This window comes from Temnothorax curvispinosus, unplaced genomic scaffold, assembly GCF_003070985.1.
Source record: "Temnothorax curvispinosus isolate PA1 unplaced genomic scaffold, ASM307098v1 QBEX01007563.1, whole genome shotgun sequence".
NCBI classification, from domain to species: domain Eukaryota; kingdom Metazoa; phylum Arthropoda; class Insecta; order Hymenoptera; family Formicidae; genus Temnothorax; species Temnothorax curvispinosus.
The window spans coordinates 252,106-271,877 of record NW_020217343.1 but is presented as its reverse complement, the minus strand read 5'-3'; the positions used below and the strand labels follow the sequence as shown (position 1 = coordinate 271,877).

Genomic DNA, 19,772 nt, shown 5'->3' with positions numbered 1-19,772 from the left:
GCTAATATAAAATTATTTGAACTAGCACGCATATCATAAACTTTCAGTCAAATTTAAATTTTCTGGACTAAATACCAATTTCATCTAATAGATATAAATATCCTACACGATGTATGAGTGTAACAAATAACATTCATCAATAGCTTTTTGAATAACCATGATACCGACTTTTTTGCGTTGCCTCAATTTCGAAATTTAAATAAATAAAACATAAATATATATTTTTTGCGACAGCATTAATATTTAGGAGATTCGGTGTAAAATCCGCCATATCGTGTATCAAATACTGCATTCAGACCCCCTTTTGTAACAGTGCTCGTCCTATTATTTCATGCGCATATTCTCGATCAAACAACCCTGACAATATTCGCCAAAACTGCCACAGCAAACGTCCCCATTTCTCGTGATTAAATCAAAACAGATTCCTGTCACGGTTTATATATAGTGAACCTGTTGAGCGTTAAATCGTTAATTCCAAACATCGTTATTTCTCACAGTGCGTTATTCGTTACTGTGTTCCGCAAAAATATTTAGCCGCCGCGCAATGGTCAGATGACACCTGCAAATTGTTTGTCGTATCGATTGTTATACTTATAAAAATAATCTCTTACGACCTTTCATGCAAGATTAATTGGTAAAAATACAGCTTTACATAAAATTCATTGATTTTCTTCCATTTTTATACCTTTTATACGTCTTCAACTAATACTTTTTAATTGAATCTACCAGAATAGAGGTGTTTTGAAAATGATTAAAAAGTAAGCTTCTGCTATCTATTTATATCCTTGAAATTTCGTTCAGATTCATTAATTATTATTTACTTATAACTTAGAAATCGTGGACGCCTGATATAATAATAATGAGATTGATCAATTTCTATTTAGGAACTTTCGTATTCCTAAACTTTTCGTTTAGGAACTTTCACCTCGCACGAATTTGCTTTTATGAAGTTTGTCAGATATGGAGACGTGCGTCAAGCGGGAGACCAAGATAACGAGGGGTTTTTGATCGACACGTACGTATCCAGGTATGCGGGGCAAAGCCGAACGGTTTACAAACGGACTTGCAAAATACGGCGAGACATGTCCGTTTGCGTTAACGCGTCTCTATATTGAGCTGGTTGCGGCTCGCCGGCGGCGTGAGCGAGCCGATCGATTGTGCCGAATATCGGCTCGCCTTCAGGTTGCGAGCACAGCTGCGTCCGTGGTGTCCTGTGATTCGCACGAAAAGCTATTATCCGCGGATAGATGTGTGCAAATGTCGGCGACTGCAATTTGGATTCGTGCGCGGCGGCGACAGGTCTTTCGCACGCGCTACGCCGTCACTATTTATGAAACGTTCAAACCTATACGATTCTTCATATTCGCGGTTTTCGTTGAATGTCTGTTTGTTGAGTTTCACTGTGTTTTAAAAAGATAGAAACATTTTTGCGGTGGAAATACGCGATTTTTATCCTTGTCCAATTTTTTCTCCCAATATTGATTCGATTTTCACTTTGAAATTTGAACGGGCAAAGGAACGATATATAACTTTTAAGCTAGTACTTTGTACTGGTCGCATCTTTCTATTTTATTAAATTATAAATATTAAATAAAACCAAATATAATAATCGCATTTAATAACTCCAAATAATTTGATATAATTTACGAGACTTTTTAATCGCCTTATTTCTGATTAATTAAATTGTAGAAATTATTGTGTAAATGCGGATATCATATGTGTTTATCCTCCGCGAGATATTTCCTCGTCATCATTCGGAAAAGCTGTCATTGCGAAATTGCGGCCTGGAATTACAATTGTACTCACAACCGGTTGTGTCCGTGTATTACGTATCATCGCGCTTAATGGCTTTCCCTTCGAATTGCACGAATCGCGAAGTAGGATTGTTATTGCGCTTTCTGTGCGATTACAATAGATTAACTGTTGATAATACCGTGATTAGGTGTTGTTCGATGCGTAAAGACAAAACGATGTATAAATGGTATCATAGGGAGACATATATTTGTCAAATTAGCTCGCGATCGACAAAAGCTTTGTCTTTACGAATCATATAATTGTGTGATATAATTAACAAGCGATATATTATATTGCACAATTATACAATTCGTAAAAACAAACGCATCTACTAAAATAGGTAAAAAACTTGAGAAATGTCTTGAAAACATTCGTAAGCTATGTTATTAAATATAATGATGAAAATTATATAATGATAAAATGTTATTAAATATAATGATAAAAATTGAAAAATTCTATTTTACGTAATAAATAATCGAATGAGCTTCAATTGAAATTATAGTTATCTATTACGAGACAATGAATTTAAACGTATAAATAATATATAGTGATATATGTTGTGATTATGTAAGTGATTATGTAAGTATTATTAATTATATAATGATTGCCGCGTTTTACGCGGCAATGTTGAAAATCACGAAACAGTTATTTTGTGGAGTACAGGATTTTATTTAATTTAAATTTTGACTCAATGTTGATTATTGCCTGATTTATATCGATGAATGATCGCGAACATATCATCTTAAATTTCAATTCGCTTATGAAATAAAATCTTAAAAATAGCTTGTATATCTATTTTTAGCTAATAATACGAGCAGCCAAACACACGTGTAATTATATATAATTCGCAGTTTTACGATATTGAACGAACTACATGACGAAACTAGAACCACTGGACCGCCCGTAAATTCACTATGACTATGGTGTGGTCGTCACGTCGGGAATTTCGTGTTATTAAATAAATGCATTAATTGTTCTAAATATTAGCACGTGTTAATATTTGATTACGGTATAACGACGCAAAATTCGCGAGGCTGACGAATATGTATTATATTATGAATAGTAGAAAATGAGCCACGAATCGGTTAAATTATTATTATTGCAGAAACATTCGCGAAAAAACTTATTCTCGGTCTAATTATAACTAAATGTATAACTTGTTAAAAAAAATCTTTATATAATTTTTCAAATTTATTAATAATTGATTTAATTAGAAAACTGTCAAACATTAAGAATCCTCTATGGTGGTTTTTGTTGCTGAAATTCCGATTGTCCCGAAAAATCTCTCGGAATGCGTTTTAATTTATTATGTTCACAAAAACATAACCGATAAATTTCTTCGGTAACCCTTGCCGCGTCTCTGTGTCATAACGGAGAAACGGCGAGAACTCGGACGCATATTATAGAGGAAACGAAGCGTCTGAATGCGCAACGAATAATTAAACGTCAATCGCACGCCTACTCGTCGAGCGCAGGCTTAGAGCCGTTGCTGCCTCTGTCTCTCTCATCTCCGCTCATTTACCTGGCTATTTACCTAACGCATATGCTGTGTACGTCGTAGCAGTAGCTATTACATAACGGTTGATATAACTGTAAGCCGTCACCCATTTAGAGCAACGGTTGTGGCTGCATCGACAACCTCCGAGTGATGCGGAGGCACCACATTGACAAATGCATTGTATAATACGATACGAGATCGGATGATACGAGATTGCTGTAACGATAATAAGTTGAAACGATGTTATTAGCAATATAATGATATATTATTAAAACTTGTCGGAATCTACATCCGTTATCCTTTCCTTTTTAATCAAAAGCGCATGATGCACGATGTAATCACGGATTTTTTTGAATTCTCAGAATAAATTTCATATATGTGGGTGTACGCAGACAGAAAGAAAAATACATAATTCATTGAAAATGTAAATGTGAGCGATACGTGGAACGTCACAGTGAAATAGGCACAAAGATAAAAGACCGTGGTGTAAAGTGACAATGGACGAGGAGGGTAAACACAACGCGTAAGTGAGAGAGAATATAGACGAAGAGGAAGTGGCGCGTGAAAGGATGACAAAGAGAGATGGAGTTGCGCGGAGAGTGGTAAAAGATTAATGGTGTCGCAGCCCCGGTTACTGATTAACTCCGGATCCTATCAAAGTACCTCGCGATTCGTTAATCTCTCGATTACCATCACGCCAGGCTTGCCAAACCTGTTGCACTCCTCAGCGATTATTCTGCGTAATATCGTCGTCTTTCCCAGAAATATTATTGTTCTTATTAAAATTAGTTAGCTATTGTTAGAGAGAACTCTTGATCTTTCGCTCTACTGCAAGCAAAATCCCCCTTGACATTTAAATATGTATCACGTCATGTAATACATCCCGCTCTCTTGAAATTTTTATTAAATTCCTTATAAATAGTTTTTCTTTTATTTGAATTTCTTCTCAACAGTATCGATAATATATAAAGGTGAAATGATGATACTATTATAAGGATATAAGATTGAAAAATATTAACGGATAATATAAATAGATAAAAAAATTATTCCTAATGTAATGAAAGATATACTGACAGCGTTAATTTCTAATCAGAATAAAAATATAAATTATATAATAAAATAAAATAAACAAGTTAAGTATTTTTTATTTCGAAAAAGCCGCACACTTCAAAAAACTTTGTAATTCGTAGTAAATTCTTCTAACATCAATAAAAGTTTTTTAAAAGTACCGATTGTGTGTGACAAATGTAAAAGAAAATGGTGCGATTTATTTGAAACGTTAACGCTTGCACATTGTACTGATGCGTCAATAATGTCAGGAATTTCAATATAACTCCTAGTTACAACGAAAAGTCGATATTCAAGACTGTAGAGATGGCATAAAGCATTATTATCATTGTTTGCGCGATAATAAGTATTAAGCGATATAAATCAGCAATATCAGTTGGGGAACTGTGACCGATCGATAGAAGTTTGACTGTAGAGCGAATTCAAAGACACTCCTTGAATCTCAAGTTTCAAGCACATCGAAGGTACTTCAATCAGTAGTAATTAGTATCATCTAATTTATACTCACTTCTGTGTCCTTTGTCCATAACCGGATCTCTCCTCAGCTTTACCCTCCTCTTCGGATTCATCCGTGGAGCTGAAAGATGCAAAATATATGACAACTTTAAAAAACTCGGTATCAATAATTTCAATTAACTCTAATTAATCGTCAGTTCTCGTATTTCTAAGAATATTTAAAAGAAGTAAATCAAAAGTAAATCAGAAAATAAATAAAGTTCAACACTTTAAAACTTTTCGGGAAAGAGAAATTTATCAATATAAGGCTGACTTCACAGAAATCAAAACAGCTGTAATTTATAGATTTAATTTAAAAAGATAATTCGCGCGCGCGTGAAATATAGAAAAAGTGTGCAGAGAAAACCAACATATTTTTTCTAATTAAAAATTGAATGCTTACGACTCGGTAAAATTAACTTGGGATATTTCCGTAAAATATAAAGTATAAAACGGATAAAAAGAGCAGGATAGTCATAAAACTAGGCATGATTTCAGCAATCATATGCTGCTTGAGTTAGTTTATAGTTTATAACATGACAGATTGAAAGAGAAATAAAATTTCTCCTAACGCTGTCAATCATCGTTTCGGATTGCAGCAATATGTGAAACGACTGATAGATATTACGCCCACGTAATATCTATCAATCGTTTCACATACGCCGATAAAAATCGCTTGGTATTTTTGCAAGGAAAACAAGCTTAACTGAAGTTATTGCATTTTATGCGGGAGTGGAAAACTCGACGCTTATAACACACCCGCCAATGGCGAGCTATAAAAGGATCGCGAAACGAAACGAATTGAATTACGGTCAAGATTTTCGAACAATTCCTTTTTTATAATGCGCCCCGGCGATTTCTGCTCGATGTAGCGTAAAGGCGATTTTAGTACAACCCCGATTACATCCCTTCTACACGTTCAAGCCCAACATATCACGACGATCGCTTCGGAAAGTTGATGATCCGCGAGCAAATTCGAGATGAAACCTATCGATGTGACGAAGTGAAAGCGATAAGTTTTTAAATGTGTGAAACGTAGATAGATTTGTTGAAAAGACAGAAGCAGTGAGAAGAAAGTAATATTTGTTACATTGTATACAATGATTCACAAAACTGATCACACAAATCATATCATTGTTCTTTTTCGAAAATTTATAAACGAAGATATTTGTAGCACGATCATAAATATTTGTTTGCTTATGTGTTATGTTGATTTTGAAAGATTTTCATCGGTTTCCATTTTTTAATTAATTAATTATAGATAATTGTTGTGTAGAAAGTTTTTAATTTATATTTATTTTTTACTTAAGAATCTATTTAAGATTATTCTGTATATCTGTATATACAGAATGAATGAAATAGAAAAATATATATCTATACATTATCTTCTTTACTTAATTTTATCAAAAGATATAATATAATTATCGTTAGGTATAATATAATAAAATTTAATTTATTTGGACTAATAAATGCATAAATAATTAATATTTAAAAAATTGGTCATATATTTTTTAAATTATAGTTTTTATGTATGTATTAAAAAATACATGCACAATCAGAAATTAATAAGTTTACAGTTTATATTTCTGTTTCAAATTATTCTGAGCTATAAGAAACATAATTCTATACAAAGCATATAAATAAATAAAAATTTATATTATACGAAACATTATCAAGCTGTGTTGTAGAGAATCTCCCTTAAGATATGAAAATTTCTTTCTATTATAATTTAAATAATTGACACTTCGTCAAATAATCTGCTTCGTGGACTACTTATCGTTCTCATGATTATAAAACTTCTATTGTTTTTTTATATTTTGGGTTAAATATTATCATTATCGTCATCCAAAAGCTATTGTTTAATATAGCAAACGGACATTAAATTATTTCGCATAATTGCACCTATTTTTGAATAAATAGTAATTTCTAAAATAAATGTTTCTGTTAATGCTTCGGGTGAACTTGTCGCAACACGAGTGATCGACTTTAAAATAAAATTTACACTACGAATATGCAGGCTTTAAGTAACTTTTAAACTGGGGTCCCATACGGCATGTGGTCCGTCACGACACGTGGCTTACTTATGCCTGTCAACAAATCGGCTCACGAATTAGCAAGCAACGAACTATAACAAGCCGCAAAGGTCCCATGGCGCGTTTAGCTCGTTTAGTTTAGACTCATATAGGCTTGTAGTCTTCAGCTCATCAGTTTGAAATGGATAGCCAACGAGAAAAGATCGTGGTCTGTGCAGCAATAATACATCTCTTTTCTTTTTTAATTATTTAATTAAAACATTTAATATTGTTTCCATTCTTTTCCAAGAATCGCTTATAGCGTTCTTATGTCTTTATGAGAAAGAATGCTTCAAGTTCCACAATAATTCTTCTTTCTCGTGTGCTTCTAAAAATTTAAGGTTTTCTCATTCGACCACTCTCCATGAGTTAACATACGAGTTAACAATTGAATCACGTTTTTGGTTTTTATGGATTTCATCTCCACAGCTTCATTTTTAATCTTACGTTCTCGAGACTACTTGGTGAGTTTTTTCTTTTTTTAATTGTTTTTTATTTTCAATTTTTAATTTTCATGTGTCAGGTTTATCCTGATTACAGATCATCAAGTAATGAATTTCAATGTCAACTTTTTTATCCACATGGCTTTTTGACCACGCTATAAAATGCTGACTTAACAAACGTTAAAACTTAACTTTTATTTATCATTTGACACCGCTGAGAATGGCTCAAAGCCATTTCCCGGACCTCCGTTTTACGTTTTAATATATATAGTTATAATCGTAACTAAATATTGTGACTACTTACACATCAACAATCGCGTTATTCTCTCATTGCTCATTTTTACCCCACTTTAATTATCGAGAGTCCTATTCTTATTCTGCCATAACAATTTGAATCACGTTTGCCTAGACGTGTATAACATATATGTTTCGACAAGCCTACGCAAGTCGACGAATCGAGCGGATCAACGACACGCTATTGGTGTGGTCAATGGCTCAATAAGTTTTGACTCCGATAATATTTAACCCAAAATGTCAGAGAGCAATAGAGATTTCACAATTATGAGAACGATAGAAGTAGTCCACGAAGCAGATCATTTAACGAAGTTTAAATTACAATAAAAGGAAATAAAAATTTCATATCCTAAAGAAGATTTCTCTATTTATCGACTCTCAAACGGAACGGCGTGCCGTGAACCGCGAGTCGCGAGCATTAGCAACCTATCCTAGTCCTGGACGACGCGTGGCTCGGGATGATTTGGTGTAATTTGCCAAGGCCAAGCCTCTACGCGTCGTGGGACCCCGGTCCCAGCTTATAATATAGCATATCCTGCTTCAAAAGAATAACATAGTATGTATTGGTGTGTTATACACACGCAAAGCAAGAGATAATCGAGCGATGATATATGGGAAGGAAGCACTTTCACAGTCGGTTTATAAACATCAAGGAGTGAACACGACTTCATAATAGAGGCGACAAATCATGGGGTTGCTTAATAGACTGATCGCTGTTTTGGATATCAAGATACTATTTTTAAAAGTAAACGCAATTCCACTTGTTGACGACCCTTCGTCGTTCCAGTTGGAACTGAAGAAAGACGACGCTGTAGAGACATTCAATAATTCAATAAGGTGCAATGAAAGGTCAGGTGGTTTATATTTGTTATTATACTCTATTTACATATCACGTATCAATTTCTAAGGTAATTTCTTCGAAATACCTTGCAAATTAGGCGTTTATATATTATATATTAATACGTATATTAATTTTGCTAATTTTATTACAGTCGAAAGGTATCACGATTAGTTCACAATTATACGGAAACATATAGATATAAACCAGAACATGCTATGCCTGGGGCACCCTATCAACTTAAGACTCGAGTGAATTTTAAGAAAAAGGTAAATCAAGTTGATAAGTAACGCGATGATATTCGACAAAGAAATAAAGAAAAAATAAGAGAGAGAACAATTTTCGTATAAATTAGCAATCTTTTCGTTTCATTTTTATTTTGCAAACGAATTATCAATCTCTTGTTTGCTTATGCTATACAACTATAATCGGCTAATTTGCCAATTACGAGTATTACAGTTTCACACGGAGTTGACATGTTGCGAAGGCTACGTGCAATTCGGTGCAATGTGCGTACCGCGTTGCCCGCAATCGTGCCAAAATGGTACTTGCAAGGAGCCGGACGTGTGCATCTGCAACACAGGATACCGCATGTCGAGCAACGACTCGTGCGTGTCGGCGTGCACAAACGATTGCATCAACGGTACCTGTGTCGATCCTGGGGTTTGCATTTGCAACGAGGACTATATTGGTTGGACTCGGACGGATTCACCTGCCGACCCGTTTGCCCCGCGCAATGCGAGGAGAATCACGGATACTGCACTGAGCCGAACGTGTGCACGTGTCGTCCCAATTACAGGAAACACAAGAGATTCGGCCACGTCTTTAAGTTCATGTGCGAGCCCATTTGCGATCCTGAGTGCAAGAACGGTCTTTGTATCGCTCCTAACGTCTGCATGTGCGCGGACGGCTACGAAAAGGACGAGGACGATTCGTTTATCTGCAACGCCATTTGCGACGAGCCGTGCGTTTTTGGGAAGTGCATAGTGCCGGAAATAAACTGGTGCCTATGCAAACCCGGTTACAAACACGCGAACGCAACCGTCTGCGAACCGGACTGCAGCGAGCCCTGCAAAATGGGCACGTGCGTGGCGCCGCAAACATGCAACTGCAATGAAGGTTACAGACAAAGTAACAACTCCAAACATATATGTGAGCCGATCTGCGAAAATGATATGTGCGGTAGCGGCATATGCGTCGCGCCCGCAACATGCTTACATATGAAAATCAAACAGTGTCCAATACATCTGACGTTTTATCTAACTCGACTCAAAGCAAACCGATCTGCACGATACCTTGCGGACCTAACGGAGAATGCACATCGCCCAATGAATGCACTTGCTTCGAAGGGTATCGCTCACACGCACAGTCAATTATAACAGAGCTGTATGAAAAATTTTCGAAAACACCGTTTCCCGAATTGGCAAGTATATATCTGTACAATAAGATATAAATGTTATTATTAATATTCATTATCGCCAGAACTTTCGACAAAATATCTAAGAACCACTCACCGCACGAAAGGAAGGTTTTAATCTTCTAAAAAGTGATTTTTTTCTTAATTTTTTGTAGTCACGCCTCTTTTTTTTCAAACACGTTTGTCACACGGCACAGGGTCAATTTGACCCAATCAATTTTCAAGCAGCTGCTGTTCATCAAAAACTAACAGTTCAAATGGATCGCAAAACATTCTAGAATAAAGTTTAAACATTGTAGAATGTATTCTCATTATAAAAAATTAACTTTTTAAATGGCATCGGGTTCAAAAAAATTCTTAAAAACGTAAATTTTGAAAAAAATCATAACTTTTATTTTTCAATGTTTTTTGCATAGATCTTTTACTCTTAAGATGTTTCTTTAATAAAAATAATAATTTGGAGTCACTTTGACCCCGGATGACAACCGAGGGTTAATCATAACAAAATCATATTGTAATTTTTTATAAACATTTTTTTATTATTATTAGTAAAAAGATGTTTTAATTATAAGTTATGACAAACATATACATTTAACAAGTCATGATTATTGCCTAAATAATCCTTAAAAAGAATTGCTCGACAGGATTGTGTCTTTAAACTTTAACTTTTAAATCACGCACAAAGTTAAAAAAAAATTTTATTAACTTTACTTGAGACCTTCCGAAAGCCTGAAAATTCCTTTTAAAAATTGAGCTTGTGTTTCCGTTGCCGAGTTATCGTGGCCGAATTATCGCGTATTTGAAATGGCCAATACATATTCAAACTTTTTTCATCGTTGAGAATAAACCTATCGGTATCAGTACCTAATATCCAAGTAATACATGACGGAAAGATTGCACAATCAAATTATATCGTATTTTATCGATTCGAAGTAGTCGTTTGATTTGGAGGAGTGTGTTATTTTTAAATGATTTTTTAAATTACAACTAATTAAAATTTTTTTATTTTAACTTATTTGAATATCAACTGTCAAACAACTAGTCTGAGGAACATATCTGCCAACCGGTTTGCGATTTCATCTGCTGGAATGGTAAGTGCACCGCGCCAAACGTATGCACCTGCGACCCGGATCACTATCCGGAGTGGCTGGAAGATGATAAACCTCTAAACAAGATCATGAGGCACCGCTTTCGGTATTGTCGAATGAAACTCTTTTTGACGCTCTTCCAAGACCTCTCGTGGCGTCCTTGCAACGCTCTCTCGTGCGGAGATAACGGGACGTGTGACGAGTCCGGCATTTGCGTTACAGGAGGGACACGGCCGGTGATTGCATACCCATCTGCGATCGAGGGTGCTTAGACGCCGACGGTATGTGCACGGCGCCGAATCGCTGCGTGTGTCGCGACGGCTACGCGCTGCATAGCAATCGAGATCGTCTGAACGATGAACCAAGCGTCTGCAAGCCGATTTGCGAAAGGGGCTGCCAGAATGGCGTTGCGTCGGCCCGAATGAGTGCATTTGTGACTATGGTTTCATATCGAACAACGATCATCACTCGAGACCGGAGTGCATCCCTAGGTGTGCTCGCAACTGCAGCGGACACGGCGACTGTACACTGTACCAGTATCATTTGGATCGATCTGGACGATCGCGACCAAGAGCCACGATCGCGCCACGAGTCCAGATGCAGTTGTCACTCCGGATGGACGGGAGAGGATTGCGATCAACCGACCAAGTGCGTCATAACGATGGCTTATAATGAAGCTAAGAAGAGGTGAATACTATACTGACCCGCTGATTACCCGTTCGTGGCCTCGCAAAGAGCGCCCGACATTCAATAACTGACTAGATGAATCTTATAATTCGTAAATATGATTGCAGAGTCTTGCTTCATTTTGCAAATAGCGAAATCAGGCGAGCTTACGAAGGTGCACCGTATTGTTATCAATGCGACAATTTTTTGGACAACAATACAGTGTGCTATGTGATGCAAAATTATGAACGCAATTTGACTGTCAGCTGTTTTCTTAATACAGGTATTTGCAACTTAGAAATAAATTAGATCTTTTTTCAGTAACGACATAAGTTTTTGTAATTATGTATAAAAGTTTATAATTAATGTTCTTTTAAACTCTTTTCGATTATTGCGTAATCGCTTTCAAATTGTCAAAGAATTTTAACAGTTTAGGAAAGAACTATTTTCAATTTTTTTTAGAATTGTGTTTATTGTTAGTTATATAGATTGTTTATAATATCAATGACAATATATCGATAAAAGGGGTTGGACACATGGAGTGTGTTACATAAACTTTTCTAAATATAATTGTCAGAAATTATACTAAATATTACTTGCAAAACATCAGAGTCTGTTTCCATAAATTGATTAAAAATACTTCTAATTTATTTTATAAAAACAACCGTCTAGAAACATAAATTTAGAAACTAGCTTCAAAAAGTGTGCTTGTAAAGAAAACTACACACTGATAAAAATAATGCAAAACTATTGTTAAGGAGAAATGTAATTTTTTAAATAATTATATCTATCATACCAGACATTTGAATTTGTTAGTTTTATCTCTATTGCTTTTTATTTTGCAGATTTGCCTTGTTACGCGATGTCTCGTTCAAACACCTTGAGTAATGTTACCATAATAGTTTGGCCTTTCGTGATTCTCGCTATATTATTAGTTATAGGTCTGATAGTGGCAGGATATTTCATGTATCGCAAACGTCAAAAGAAGAAATTGGCTACAGGTATTCTTTAAAATGTGTTAATGACATAATTTATAATAATTTTACGTTTTAACAAAAACGTAACTAAAAGATAGTTACGACATCGTATTTTGAACTGTATGCATAAAGCGTGATAACAAATTATTTAACGTGAAGGATAAGACAAACGCTCGCAGCTTGCGCGATATCAAATAGCTTTTACGACACTTAAATAAAGGGCTTTATAATTAATATTTTATTGTATTCTAAGCGACAACGAGATAACTATCTTGAAATATTTGATTCCAGCAGGTACATCGACAAACATTTTTGTGCGAGAATTTCTCGCTACCGAGATTTTGTTGCCTGACATCTAACTTTAAAGGAGACATCAGTACGAAGACTGCAGTTAAGAAAAATAGACTGCAGTAGTTGTGATAATGATAAATAACAGTTGTTGTAGTAATGATGTACTAGATTATATTTTATTGTTCCTTCTAAAATGTATAAAATGTGTAGATAATTAAACAATCTTTTTGCGCGTGTTACAATTAAATTTTCCTTAAATGTCCGTAAGTTTTAATTATTATTCTTTATATTTATACACACGAAAACGATGAATAAGGAATTTTCTAACGTAATTGCAATACGCGTAAACAGATTGTTTAATTGCATGCACTTTCCAAGTCGGTTCAACTTTAAATGAAAAACGTCGTACAACACAATTCTACGCGAATTTCATTAGTAGCTTGGTTGCAACGAGCTTGAATGTCATGTGATTATTTAGCATGGAAAATGTTCAATTATCTTTCCGTTGCGCTTTTCACTTTTTCGCGCACTGGATTATCACGGTATATTTGTTGTTAGTGAATAAATTAATCTGACATAAATTTTAAATAAGTTGAATGCGAGACTATATAATTTTTTAATACGCTTAGAAAATCTCACAGCGAAGTTTTACTAGGGCAAGAAGCAAGAATTCGTTGCTTAATTAATATGATATTTAGCAGTTTGTTTCTTTATTTAGCCAACATTTTTATATATATGATTAATATATCAATCTCACAACGATCCGAAACGTGGTGAAAACATACAATAAACTCGACCACAATGCAATCTAAATTTTAAACCGTTTCGGAAAGCAAATTTTCCAATTAAATTATGAAATGTTTTTATTCTATGTTAAAAAATACTAACTAAAAATACTAAATAATCAGCAATTCGAATTCTTTAGTCCGTGCGTATTCACATTTACATACTTTTATCACGCGTCCTTGTGAATTTCCTTTAATTCACAAGATATCGCATAAAAGACCCTGCTTCTCCTCACGAGACATAAATCAATTACGTGACCCACTAACGATTTCAACAAACGACTCTACGTGCAAACTGCGTTATCCGCCATTGCAGCGGCGAGCTTGTACATAGTAAAATTACATACAATCACTTTAGCATGAAAGGTACATGTTATCTTCGCACCTCTGCTTCGCTCTCTGCTCTTTTCCTCTTTCTCTCTCTCTCTCTCTCTCTCTCTCTCTTCTTCCCTTCCTCCCTCTCCCTCCCTTTCCCTCTCCCTCTCTCTCTTTCTACCCTCTCGCGTTTCTCGCTTCATCTCGCTCCATGCGCAGTTTGTTGCATCGCAGTTTATCGGCGGGATAGACGATGGCGTAATCTGCCTTCCGATCGACAAGCCGTTAATGAACACGTGGACAGATCGCGATTCCCACGTAGCTCTTGCATGGCGTGTCAGATCGCGATAACTGCCGCGACTGCAATCGATATTGCGCGCGGACCTAACGCGGGCGAGTTGCCTGCCGGGCGAGAAAAATGAAACGGTCCGTTTTTGCAGCCGTAACTCGGTGACCCGCACGGTGAAGAGGAAAATACGCGTCGAGTGGTCTTGCGATAATATCTTCGGCAAACCGTAAGCGTTGGAAACGATCCAAGTGCTTCTTGCGCCCTTTTAAGGCGTTCGTTGTCGACCGTCAATTTCTTATAATCGTGATAAGAAATGATGGTATCGCGGTATGAAATATAATTCCTTTTATTTCCCGTGTTATTTAGTGTCATCAAATAATGATTGTAAAATGGCCTCAAAACTTTTGCAGATGTTAAATAATATTTGAGTGTTAGATAAGTCATTACACTTCTAATATTTCTTGAGGATTTATTATATGTAGGTATATATATATATGTATATATATGAGTGAGAAGGGAACACATATATACACACATTTGAAAATTATTATACATATTATACACAAGATACATATGAAGTTATTAATTGAACAAATTTTGAACGATTTTCTCAGAAGGTATGTATATTTCATAAAATTAATGTACCAAGGACTTAACCAGTTTATTGAATCAATATTTGAATCTACTTCAAAAGATGATTTTAATTAAATATGATGGAAAAATGAGTGCTTTTATAGAAAGATTTAAAAAATTAGGTCAGCTATAATAAAAAGATAGTGCATCGCGGTGACCGAATTAAGCTATCCTCTTGTCTAATGATGATAAAATCATTCAGCTGTCGCAAAAATTATCTATGCAGATCTCGTTGCATAAACATTTAAAAATTATGCTGCACGTTCGTCATTATCAAGTATTTAAACATAAGAATCACAATTATTATTTAACTTACTTTCGTCAAACGTTTATTTAATATTATAAATTTAAATCAAAAGAGTTCTAAATAATATTTCATAATACTTCATTGAATAACATATTTGTGTTTGAAAGATTAGATAATTAAACTTATTTTTCTGTTATAATTATGTTTAATAATTATGTCCAAGAACTGTAGCAGAGAAGATGTTCGATTAAAAGAACGCGTTTGAAAATACGCTTCTTTTCTGCAGTAATATAAGCTCGGAACGAACATAAAATAAGAATATAACGCGCGCTTTAATTGAAATGTTTCTAGCTCGGTAATTCACATAAGGAAAATGCTATCTCGAAACAGAACTACGGCAGTGGCTTTCTTAAATAAAAAAAGAAACATCAAATTCACAATAGAACCAGACTAAATTGTGGTCTCACGTTCTCGCTCGTTCTTCGCGTGCACTCGATTATACATATTTAAAAAGAAAAGGAGGAAATGTTTGTCTCTCAAACTCAAATGATTTGTAGGTCGCGAACTTTTTCAAATAAGAGTCCTTTGCCATATGCATGCATTTTAAATTTTAATGGTACATTATACAACCCGTTCGTTTGTCCTTACAAATTTTTAAACAACTGCATAATGAACAACAAAGGATTTTATCGCCAGTTGTACATTGCAAAAAAAAAACATTTTTTCATGGCAGATTTAAAATTCCGCCGAAGATTTATTAAATACATAAAAAATATTAATTATTAATACGAGAAATTTGGTATATTTTATCTCGTTGTGGGAATATATTACTTTTGTGAAAATGATCTCTGTGTTTATCTATATATGTATAAAGTGGCGAAGGAGATTCTCCCATATCGACGCGCGCATATCATCGATCTTAGTTACGTATTGTAATGCCATTTCTGTGCGGAAGAATGATTCTGTTAAGAGCAAGTCGCGCGCGAATTGTGCCGATTTCCGATCGTGATGCTGAAAATGGATATCGCGCAATAATTAACACGAATGTCGCGTTACTCTATACAAAGACGCGGACCGTTTCATTATTTCCCCGTAGCAAATTAATCGCTATTTGAACTTTGGGCTTTGAATGAGAGAGTGTGGATCCGCGGCGACCTACGAAATTAAATTCCCGATTCCTAATTAACAGGATTTCATCACTGGATGGCACGACAAAAACTTCTCTGGACTGAAACCGATGTTATCCGCGGAATTGAATCACCGCCCGGAGCAAGCCCACAGCTCGATCGATCAAACGCACTTTTCTGTCTTGTATTTCTTTTTTCGCATAATACTAACGCATTCGTAGCAGAATTCCTGCGGTTTACGGATACCCGGCTTCCTCAAAGACATAAAATCACTCGATAGTAATTACACAAACGTTAAGTATCTTACGTATCTTTAATTATTGCATAATCTAAGAGTAATAAAAAGAGAAAATTATTTCTACGTGGAACGCGAAGGACAGATAATCACTGTATACAAACATGTAAAAATGTCATTTTGACAGTATTACGGATTTAAATAGCAATAATTTATACATTTTCCGAGCGAAGGATGTAGAAAAATATTAGGAGACAATAGATAATCAATGAAAAAAAGATAGTAATACCAGAGATAAAAATTAACACATGTATTATTCGGAAATATCTTAATTCATAATAAGGCTTACCAAGATCACTGTCGACATCATGAATAACGATTTTGATGCCTTCCCCGTCGACCAGACTTCCCTGCCTAGGCAATTCACGTTCTTCAGCTGCAACCCTGCTAACAGCTACCGCAGGGGCACCTTTCGCTCCTGGTTGAGCCGAAGTTAACGCTCTTATCGCGTTTATGTCGGGTCTAAAATAACACATAAAAGATCCATGTTATATTAGTGAAAGCTTTTTAAAAATAATTTTAATAAATTTTTTTATACTTTAAGAAAGATATTTTTTTATATCCTCTAAAAAAGGAATTTAAAGATATTTTTAAGTTAATTGAAATTTATATTATTAAAATTAATAAAAATAATGGCTATAATAATGTTCATTTCTACCAATGTAGAACTTCAATCTCTGTTCAACTTACTTATTTTTTTAATTCTTAAAACTAGAAAAAGATAAAAAATCAACTAAACCGAGATTAAAGTTAATCTACATTGATAGAAATGAACATAAGACAGCTTTGGGTATTTAAGTTATAAGGCATTTACTTGCCAGATTATTGCTAGACATTACCGGAATCAAACTTATTTGATTTACAAACTTTGAGTATGTATAGTACAAAATTGTTAGTATATTGTAGCTTTCCATTTTGAAGTTTTTTATTGATCCGCCTTAATTATCCGCCAGCAAACAAAATAAGTAGCACATTACTTGATTGATGCCTTAAAAATCGTTTCGAAAACCGCTAAAGCTCTCATTGCCATAAGCATGGACGTAAGCCGATTTAAGCGACCGATTATACCCATTATGCGGATTAGGCGGATTCGGATCCTTATGGGTTAAGCCGCAAGATTGATATTGACTGCCCACATTGAAACAAGTTTTATTATTGCGAAACTATCTCGGAATAGCCAAGACAAGCTTAATAATTTTGCCAACGCTCGGGGCGAAACTCGAAAAATGTTACATCCAATATCGACTTTCGGCTTTCTTAGTTAAAGTTGCGATAATAACCGCCGAGAAATATTGTTTTACTTGGTAAATATCAGTATATATGTTGACTATATTGATTCTAAAATTAACTTTTAACAGTTCTAAATTTCAACGCTATTAAATAATATCTGTATTACTTATTTGTACATCTAGATGATGTAGTTAATTTTTTTGCTTTTGAGTATTTATTTGAAATTTTAACTTAATTGAAAATAATGAAAAATATAAATTTGGAAAATTTAACGAATAATTAAAAATATATCAAATTTAGAAATTGATTTAAGTCACAGATTATTGCAATTATTTAATAATCAATTTTAAACATTTCGGTATTTATTATCATACCTATCACTTAAATTCAATCAATATTTATTTAATTTCAGCTATACAAAGCCATGAAATGGACTTGGTTTACAATATACCTTAAACACACTCATACCAACTTTTTTACCTTAACGCGTGACATTGTTAATTCCTTATTCCGTATTTTTTAATTTCTTCTAGAAAAACTATCCTTTAATTAAACCCCAACACGCCTAAACCTATTATTTACACGTTAAACTCACAACCTAGACTCAGAAATACTTGACTTAGTCCGCTTCGGCAGTATCAAGCCAAGAAACGGACATTATTCACCTATACACATACACATACCTTCTAACCGCAACGCGCAACAACTAATATTCCCTATATTTTTTAAATTCTTCCCAAATCTATTTTAGACGCATATCTCGCTTTGTTTCTAAAATAACCTTCCTTACATCCTACTTTCTCTTTATCCCTACCTTTACCTTAATATTACAACTATTTCCTGTTTTTTAACCATATCTTAATATATTAATAATTCTTTACCTTTACCTTCAAATATTGACGCAACTCTCTCATCTTACAATACATATAATAAACTTATGACTAATAACAAATCTCTTGCTACCTAACTAATGCTATCCTATATCCCCAAGTCCTTCCGAACTCATCACACCTCCTTACATATGCCCTTGCCTCCTCTTTTTTCTTCTTCCAATAGCATCACTTCTGTGCTCTCGAATCGCTCCGTTCCTCTTCATTATTTGCCAAAATCCTCTACACTGCTTCTCATTCGGTCCTAGTAAATTTCCTAGCAAATTTCCTCCCAGCTCTTCTTCTCTCGTTCTCACCGAAGCAACATATATTTCCTCCTCGCACGTTTGTTCTCTAGTTATCTTCCCATGCCTCCTATCTACCGTTGCATAATTAATATACCTGGATTCGCCTCCGTGCCGTTCAAAGATTCTGATATTTCCAGAAAACTGCTGCGTCCTTTAAACAAGCCTTGCGTGTCCACCTTCTTTTACCTTTCCTTTCCTACCACGCAGACAAGTTTCGCCAGTCCTTGTTCCAGGAATACGCCAATAGCTTTCCTGTACCTTTCTTCTTTTCATCTCATCTCTTCTTTATCGTTGGCTTAACCTTTCCTCAGCTATGCTTATCTTCTTTTACTTTCCATTTCCTGGAACACCTCTAGGCCCGCCCATCCTTGTGTCCTAGCTTTATTTCACCTTTCTTCTTTCCATCTCCATTGACACGGAACTCGAGAGATTTTTGACTGCTTGACTTTCTTCTTCCTTCTTCGACAATCCTCTTCACATTTAATCCTCCCTTGTTTCGTATAGCCTCTTCTATAACAGCGCTTCTTTCACCAACCTCTTGTCCTCTCCTCTGTTTTCTGTCCTTTACCTCTTTTTCCTTTTCTTATTCTTGATCCAATATTTCCTATTCTAAAATTTGTCCCAATCTAAGATTCACATGTGTTCTGAGTTCAGAGTTCAACCTGTCATCTTTTCAACTATCTTCCTAACCTATACTTAATTCACGACCGAAGGCTCCTTAGCTAATCATTTA

General features: G+C 34.9%; 1 protein-coding gene across 1 annotated transcript in view; it reads right to left on the bottom strand.

The window, feature by feature from the left end:
• Positions 1-19,772, bottom strand: part of LOC112457173 (regulating synaptic membrane exocytosis protein 2-like) — a 166,659-nt gene that overhangs the window by 54,342 nt on the left and 92,545 nt on the right. Inside the window, exons 10-11 of the mRNA XM_025020091.1 lie at positions 16,922-17,094; positions 4,869-4,937 (exon numbers count right to left, since the gene is read on the bottom strand). Coding sequence (XP_024875859.1) covers positions 4,869-4,937; positions 16,922-17,094 — 242 coding nt within the window. The remainder of the gene's footprint in view (positions 1-4,868; positions 4,938-16,921; positions 17,095-19,772) is intronic.